This window comes from Raphanus sativus, chromosome 4 (genome assembly GCF_000801105.2).
Source record: "Raphanus sativus cultivar WK10039 chromosome 4, ASM80110v3, whole genome shotgun sequence".
Taxonomy (NCBI): domain Eukaryota; kingdom Viridiplantae; phylum Streptophyta; class Magnoliopsida; order Brassicales; family Brassicaceae; genus Raphanus; species Raphanus sativus.
This window is the reverse complement of record NC_079514.1, coordinates 50,016,628-50,026,202: the sequence shown is the minus strand read 5'-3', so window position 1 is coordinate 50,026,202 and position 9,575 is coordinate 50,016,628. Positions and strand designations below refer to the sequence as shown.

General features: G+C 28.7%; 1 protein-coding gene across 1 annotated transcript; it reads left to right on the top strand.

Annotated features, from left to right (window-relative positions):
* Window positions 1-5,863: 5,863 nt before the first annotated feature.
* On the top strand, window positions 5,864-9,319 carry LOC108839262 (uncharacterized). The gene is made up of 5 exons (XM_057008799.1): window positions 5,864-6,094; window positions 6,524-6,646; window positions 6,737-6,910; window positions 7,015-7,106; window positions 8,958-9,319. The coding sequence occupies exons 1-5, from the start codon at window positions 6,017-6,019 to the stop codon at window positions 9,049-9,051; spliced, it is 561 nt and encodes a 186-aa protein (XP_056864779.1). The 5' UTR covers window positions 5,864-6,016; the 3' UTR covers window positions 9,052-9,319.
* The last annotated feature ends 256 nt before the right edge of the window (window positions 9,320-9,575 follow it).

Here is a 9,575-nt window from a genome sequence, read left to right as displayed (position 1 = left end):
AAAAATATATTGTTTGGAAACATTGTACTATAAAGAAATAAGTATATTGTTTGGAAACATTGATAGTAGTATAAAGAAATAAGTATATTGTTTGGAAACATGGATAGCAATATAAAGAAATGAACATTAGTGATTTAATGTATGTTTAACTATAAAATATAAATGTGTATTTAATTTAAAAACTTACAAAATAAATGTTAGGTCCAACAGAATGTTTCTTCTACGATTTGGGTTCAAGGTATAGGTTTGGGTATTTAGAGTTTAGAATTTGGGTTTAGAATTTGGATTTATGGTATAGGGTTTAGGTTTAGGATATAAGGTTTATACTTTATAATATAAAATTTACGGTTTAGTTGGCGGCGTCAGTATCGTTAAAATTAGCGTTATTCTTTTTTTTATCAATTTAAAAATAAATTTAATAGAGGTGAATTTAAAAGTGGGTGAACCCAAATTTTGTCTTTGAAAAGTATTAAATTTTTCGTACGTAATTTTCTAATAAACTAATCAGAGTCTTTATCACTTAGTTCGATATCATGATTTCCATCTTCGGCCTCTGATCTAAGTTCTACTTCCTTTTCCATATACTCAAAATCTTCTGCTTGACCATGTACATGTGTTAGTGTCTCAACGTGCGCTGGATCAACGTTTTCATATTGCATTGCAGCAAAGTCTAAATTTTTGTTGACCATGTACATGTGTTAGTGTTTCAACGTGCACTGGATCAACATTTTCTTATTTCTATCGTTATTGTAATTGGATTCTTTCTGATATGTTTTTAATGGTCGTATGTTTTCTATATATTATGATTTTTTCTGATATCATGATTTTAATTAATAATATAAACAGGAAATAGTAAAGTATATTCTATATCAGATAAGGAATATAGTTCTTAAAGATTGTTATATACGTAACATTAGCATATGTTTGTAAAAGAATTTTTCCTTTTTAAATGGTTTTTGTTATTATGTAAATATTTGTTATAAACTAAACTTGTAACCAATCATGTAATGCTTGCAACGATAAATTGTTTTATTTGGTGTTAATTAGCAACTAAATTTGAGTCACAGTTAAGTTACAAACAGAGACTCATATTTCTGTCGCAGTTTCGTATCCACTTTGTGACGCTACATATAGTCACCATTCTGTCACGACTGTTACGTTTAATACTATAGTAACAATTACGTATTTAGTTGTGACGAAACCTTGCAACGACTTATATCGTCACAATATTGTGACAAAATAACTACAGAATTAAGACGAAGAAACATAGTCACAACAACGTATTAAAATCGTAACTAAATTGTGACGAAAACAGGTGGTCTCAAGATGTAGTCACAATATCTCATTTTTCTTGTAGTGAAATATTGATTTTTCAGTTTTTGCGAAAATCAAAATATTATAAATATCGGCATTTAGGTGTCATGAAATGATATTTGATTCGAAGAAGGGATACAATACATACTATGAGGAGCAGACAAAATAAAATATAGCTGTCACAAACACGAGACCATCTTACATTTTGTTATTTTGTTTTAATATACAGATGCAAATATACAGGGGAAAAAGAAGAAATGAATATATTATATTCAATATATTCATATACTATATAATTTTATATTAATCAACTAAAAAGAAGGAAAATAGTATATATTAGAGCATCATCAGTGTGAAATATACATACACATAATATGAATAATTTAATTTTCATTTAGTTAAATAGTTAAATTTTAAATTAAAAATAACTGAACATGAATTGTTGTAAGATATTTTGATAAAATCATTTCTATTCTTTTTATTTATTTTTTATTTTATAATATTGTAATATTAAGATGTTCATTAAGATACTACTAGCTCCTTACATTGGTAGTTTTGATAAATTATAACACTCGTTTCTAAGCTAACTTTTTTTTTTGGTAAAATGTTAAATGAATTCAAGTCAACTTTGTTGTTTGTAGAAGATAATGGGAACTTGACTCCATCTGAATTCAAGTTTATAGATTGGCGAACCAGTATCATATCTTTTTTTTTGTAAAAAGGCTTCAGTATCAGATCTTTTGATCTAAGTATACCATATGTCTTCTAAGCACTCGTTGCAGCCTATACACACACTTTGGCTATAATTCTGATCAAAGGCTCACGTCCCTTTCTCTCTACTATACACAGGGCAACGAAACATTTATTTCTCAGATTTAAAGATCAAACGGATTTGTTTTTCAAAAAAATTTACATTGTCAAGTTGTGCTTGTGCATGTGGATATGAATGTATTTCCCGGAGTGAAAATCACGTGAGTGTCATTTCTTTGGCAATTCCGAGCAATTAAAATCATATATTATCTATCGTTTTTAATTAAAATTAATTAAAGAGGAGAAAGCAGACTGTAAAAGTAGAAAATAGTAGGATATCTATGAGGCTATACGTGAGAAGAAAGGCTTGTCTATTCTGCAGTGTTATTTTGTGATGATGATTAACCAGCACACATGTGAATTGATGGGTATACTCTTATATGTCGTGGAATAAATAGACAATTCCACAGTTTCTACTCATCACATTTCTCATGACATATATATATGCGCTCAGATGCATACGCATATTCCTCCAATACTATTTTGAATGTTTTTTTAAATGGCAGTGGAGAAATCAAGAAAACTTTGTGTACGTATATCCTTTGATCATTAAATTGATTTGTGCTTGCATCTAATCAGTGTGACCAAAGGTTTATTACGTTGTGAATGTGTGTATATATGGTCTTGGTAGTATTTTACAATAAAAGATGGAAAAGGTAGTTGTTTACAAAAAAAAAAGATGGAAAAAATAGTAGGTTCGTGATCATCGGTGTGTATGTTTTATGTATGCATGCATATATACATATTTATTATATTTAAGTATATATATTATACACCAATTAGATGGTGGATAGTGAGGAGTGATGCATGAGGGAACTATAATAAAGATCCCCGTGAGGTGTGTTTGGAGGCATTCCAAAATGACAGACAAACATTCTTCTGTTTGCTTTTATTCACGTCGTTCACTTCTTTCTATGCTTTTCTTCCTCCATAGAGAGGTCTTGGCTTCCTTCTTGGTTTTTCTTTTTTTGAATTTTGAGCCATTTCTTCATTTCGTGAAGCTTTACATATATATATATATATACACTCACCCACAAATGTTTGTAAAGCTTTGAAGAGAGTTGGCCCAGACCAATTAATTAAGACGAGGCAGAGGCAATGGCGATAAATATAGATTTTGAGCATATGAAATAGTGTCACAAAAATTGGACCGACTAATGATAAAATTTTGTTAAAAAAACAATAGAGGGAATGTCATGAATAGTGTTGGGTATTCGGATTTTTGGTTCGGGTTGGTTCGGTCTATTCACAGATTGGGGTGTTTAGGAACCGTTTAGAAACCAGACAATTTTCTGATCGGTTCGGATAATGTTGGATTCGATTTGAGTTTCCATTTCTTTTAAACCCGAAGTGAAACCGAATTATAAATAATTCAGGGTTAGTTTATGTTTAAAGCAAAAAAAAACAAAAAAAAATTCAAAAACCTGAGTTAAACCCGAAAAAACCAAAACAAATTTCGGGTAGTTCATTTTTTAGAATTTTTTTATTTTTTATTTATAAATTATATTTATATATATTAAAATTAAATGTAATTTGTTTTTTTAATATATTCAAAATATTCATGTATCCATTCAATTTTCGGTTCAGTTTTGGTTTTTTAGATTTAGAAATATAGGATCGGATTTTGTAATTTTTAGTCCGGTTTTGGTCTTGATTTTCTAGTTCGGTTTTTGTTTGGTTTTCGGGTCCAATGCCCGGACTAGTAACGAAGACACACTTCAACTTTTGAGGTTCACAATTGGGATCTCTCTTTAAACGTGATGAATGTATCACTATTAGCAGTGCCGTGCCTACAGATTACGGGGCCTAAGGCAATTTAACATTTTTTAAAAAAATATCTGTTATTTTAGATAAAATTGAACTATAAGCTTAAAAATTGTGTTAAAACAAGAATAACCATAGTTTCTAAATTTTGGGTGTTTAATATATTATTAAAAGATAAAGTTGACATGCTTTGTTTGTTTATAATGAATTATCGGATTTTTGAAATATATTTATAAATATATTTATTGGGACAGCATTTATAAATATATTTTAGTTTGAATTTCCTACTTTGATATTAGTGTAAATTATATAAAACAATTTTATGAAAATTAATTTTCTTAAATAAATGAAAAACATGATGTAAAAATCATTTTAAGAAACAACAATAAAAATGTTCAAGAAGAGTTTACCTTTTTGTGGTAAATGTCATGGAAAAAAAATTGTTGTGTAAAATGAAACAAAATGAATATAACCAATCAATATTTCATAAATACATTTAAATATCAGTTAGTCCCATATAAACTAACAATAAACCTAAGGTAACGTATTTATAAACTTGGGGCCCTAAATTCTAGTTGAAAACTCGAGGCCTGAGGCGGTTGCCTTTTTACTATAAGGGTCAGCACGGCTCTGACTATTAGTTATGAATGGATGAACTAGTTAATGGTCTCCACTAGCTTATCACCAGTTAGAAAAAGATATTGAGAATTCATTTATTGCAGATTACTCTGTTAGAAACATGGAAGAAAGAAAAATAGAACTATATATTATCTATTATATGTTAGATAGGTATAGTGTTGGAAATATGAGTCATTATCTGTGGTCCTGCCCTGTTTGATCCACTATGGAATGGGTATAGTATAGGTCAATTGAATTTGAATTACGGTATCCACCAAACCGTAATAATAATTTATTTTCAAAAATATATAAAATATTTTTATTATTTTAATTATAAATATTTTATTCATATTTTTAATAAATCATTTATATAATTAAATATTAAGTTTTATTATAACTATTATCTGCATGTTCCGCAATTTCTCTACAAACTTTAGGCAAAAGATATATATGTAGATAATAGTTTTTCTTTGCAGATTATACATATTGGATTTTTAAACCAAAAATTGATTTAACTCCAGGGTCTTGATCAAGCGGGCGAGTTTAACCCGCTTCCTAAACTCTAAATAGGTATACCATTTGAATCCATATAAAATATAATACTTTCCTTAGATTGCAATATATATATATATCCACTAAAGATTCTAAGAGCGAGATAGATTCTAAGAGCGAGGTCTGATCTCAATAATTAATAGGTCTTAGTTTATATACTCCATCTGTTTCCGAAAATAAGATTTTTTAGATTTTATTCTTGTTACACAAAGATAGATTTTCTATATATTTAAGGTACTTTTGTATACTTTTGAGAAATATTAATTGTAAATATTTGAATTGATTAAATTTTATTGGTGGATATTCTTAATAAATGAAAACTTTAGAAAATCTTATTTTCATGAACGAAGATAGTATATGTTTTGAACATTGGAGATGCTTTTTCACTTAACCAGACTAATCTTAACGAGGATTTCAAATTTTATATATGCGAGATGGTTTTCTTTTCTTGTAAAGGAACAAAAAAACTGTGTTAGATCTTGAAGGTCATGTTGTCTGAGTTTATTCCTATCTTTACTTTATGCGCTCCCATTTAGTTATACAAAGTTTATCAATGATTGTTTCTAGATGTAAATGTGCAAGATCGTTCATCGAAAACTACCCTTACACGTGCACTTGCATAGTTATATTCACGTTCGCGAATATTGATTCTTGCGTAGTTTTTTTTTGTAACAGATTAATTCTTGCATAGTTATATAATATTATAGTATTACATAGAATAATGTGTAACTGGACACAGAGGCAATCAAGCAACTCACGAGATAACAAACGAATTTGTCCCTATATATCACAGTTTGTAGCGAATAGCGATGAAGAGATCATATCAGAATACAAGGCTGACATGTGAGAGACGAGAGGATCCTATAAACATTGAATGAACTCAGATATCTAGTTCCTCTTTCTTACTCTATATAGAAGAGAATCCAAAGAGGAGGAGGAGAAGCTAAAGCATTGAAGAATGGTTTCGCGGAACAAGAATGATTCCTCTATGCGTGAGAAGTTTCAATTACTTCGTTCAGTCACTAACTCACATGCTGTAATTAGATTCCACCATTCTCTATTTTTAGCTTTATTTCTTTATATTGATATGGTTCGATCTCTTCTCTATTCATAGACCAATTCAGTCATACTATTTATAAATGTACCATAAATCATAGATATTCCATTAATCATATTTTCAGAAACACACACCAACCTAGGGTGATTCTATATCTTTTATTTTTCATTTATACATTGATTAAACTTAGATATTGACTAACAGATTCTGTTATTGGAATTTTATTCTTTGTCAATCTTCAACTAATAGTTTCTTTATTCGTTAGAAGCCGTAATGAACACACACACATATATATATATATATATATATATATATATATAAAAGAGCCAAATATGATCCTATGAAATGCGAAAATTTCTTGGAAATCTAAACTCGACCATACCAATGATATCTCATAGTATTTTACAGGAGAGCGAAACATCGATCATAGCGGATGCATCAAAGTATATCAAAAAGCTTAAGAAGAAAGTCAAAGAAATCAACAATGGGACCACGTCTGAGCAATACTTCTGTGATCCTACCGATCCCATGGTATATAAACATATATATGTACCCCTTGGGTCTTTGAAGCATTTACATTAAGAAGCTTCAATTGATTTTGGGGTTTTTAACTGACGATAGGTAATAGTGGAAACCCTAGAGAATGGATTCTTGATAAATATAACGTCAAGGAAGAATGATGGAGGTATGTTGGTTTGTCTTCTTGAAGCCTTTGAAGATCTTGGACTTGAGGTTGTTGAAGCTACGGTTTCATGTACAGACTCATTTAGCATGCATGCTGTTGGTTCATCAAATGTAAACACACTGATCTACCTCGCCATCATTATATACTAGTCCATACTTCAAAATTATCACAAACGATTTATACATATTAATTTCTATCTATTGAATTAATCCAGAATGATGATGGTGAAAGAATGGATGCTGAAGCAGTGAAACAGGCAGTTGAAGTAGCAGTCAGGACCTGGAGTGATGGACATGATCCAAAATGGTAAAGACAAGACCAGATTACTCTGGATCCTCTCTTTATATATATTTATACATTTGTTTGACCTAAAAGGGGTACTTAGTTAGACATATAATTAAGGAGAAAATCTACTGTATGTCTCTCTAATTAATCAAATGTATTAGTGAATTTCTTTGGCACCAAATAAATAATTAAAATCCATCATTAATTTGTGAAACATTGTATAGAGACATTCAGATCTCCGAAGAACAATTTTCTGTCTCTAAATATAATGGAACTAGTTGTAACTAAACTAACTTCTTTTGGTCTCGATATCTCCTCCCTCATCATTAAGAATATTTCCCACATTAATTTGATGATCATATATTCTAGGCCTGCGGTTTAAAACCGAACGATTAAGCCGAACCGAACCGAACCGAAATTTTCGGTTTTCGGTTCGGCTATGGTTTTAAAGATTAGTTCGACTTTTGGTTCGGTTTTTGAAACTTTTTTTTGAAAAAAAAATATGAAAAAACAAAAATATCCAAAAATGCCCAAAATTAACCAAAAACCCAAACCGAATTACCCGAAATAATCGAATTTAACAGGAACTATCCGAGTTTGTAAGAAAATAATACCAAAATCTAACCAAAACAAAAATAATCGGTTAATTCGGAAATAAAATTAAAAACCAAAAATAACCGAAAACCGGACTGAATCAAACTGAACCGAACCGATTTTTTCGGTTCACTTCGGTAGGATTGTGGCCGAACGAAATAAAATAAAACCGAAAATACCGGATCCAAATAAACCAAAACTCGCAGGGCTAGTATATTCATATTTTTCTCATCATCAAGAAAGTTTAGCATTTCAATTTCTCAAATACTAGGTGTTTTCCTGCACTATTTTCAAAATAAAAAGTTTTAAAATTTTGTTATTTTACAATTTTATTATTTGTTTACAAAATTTTAGTTTTAAATTTTAATTTAATTATATACAAAAATTAAGATAAAATATATATTTGATTTATATTTAATAATATATGTATATCTTTAAATTTATATTTAATAATATACATGTATACATTTAAATTTCATAATCCTGAAAATATTCTTATCCATTTATTTTTGTTAAAATATATTAAATCAAATTCTATAAAATTAAGAATTTTTTTGTTAGGTATATAATTATCAAACCATAAAACTAAATTAAATTTCTAAAGATTGTTGAATTGTATTAGGATTAGAAAATTGCAAATTAAAAAAAACTGCTTAAAATTTGAAGATTTTTTAGTAATAAACAGTATGTAATTAAATAATAGATCAAAATTGTAAAATATTGCTATATTTCTATTTCTTTTTTTTTGTAACTTACTATATTTCTATTTCTACTATTATATTATATTGTTATATTAATGATAATCGATAAGTTATAACCATATTTTTTACAAATTTATAAAAAAATATTAATTAATATTAATTATAAATATTTATGTTATAATTAGTTTCAAATCATATCATTATTTTTCTTTTAAAATCAATGTGGTGATAAAACATGAAAAATCAATTTTCAAATAATTTAGAAGGAATCATCGTTGACAATAACATCAATGGTATGTGGCCCAAGTACTGTTATTTCCTTCTCGAACTTCCGCATTACTTTAAGTTTCATAGTTTCATCAGCAACGCGTTTTCTACATATTCCTACAGATTTTGCTTTTACTTAATATTTAGGCTCAATGAACTCAATATACAAATTATAGAGAAAAATTAGGTAGTCATGCAATGTTTTATAAATGATGGTATACTGAAGTTCTTTACATAGAATGGCACCAGATATACTGTGGTTGGCTGATTCTTAGCTGATACTAAAATTACTATATTTCTTTGAATTCAGTATCATGCTAAGAATCGGCTACCCCATAAAGGATAGAGCTTTCGTGATCATCATTTCCAGCCAATCACAGTATATCGGGTGCCATTCTATCTAAAGAACTGTTTGACGAGATGGTTTTAGACCATTTTTCGGTAAGTTTGCGGACAAAGACGTTCGTCGGAATAACCGAATGTTTGACAAACACTATGAAATAGTGTATTTATATGTCAAAAACAAATTCTGTTTGAATGAGAAATAAATGTCTGATATGAAAGTATGTGTAAAATATCCATATTAGAAATATGCTCTTGTATATAAAATGGAGAAATAGAGCAAAGTTTAAAACTTTGTTTACACTGAGAAAGAAAGATATTTGGACCAAACCGAAATTTCGGATTTTGAATTTGGTATATGGGTCTAGAAATTAATAAAGAAATTAGACTTGTTAGTCTGATCTTTACTTAATTTATTTGTTTTTATTTTAAAACTTTGTGGTAAATAAAGTTTGAATAAAATAAAGAAAAATATCTTTGGTGATTAAATTGGTCAATGTGAATTAGTGGAGGTATGAATGCAAAATTGATTCTGATTTTGTAACCTACATCTAAATGCACATCCATATAATTATGATGAGAATCT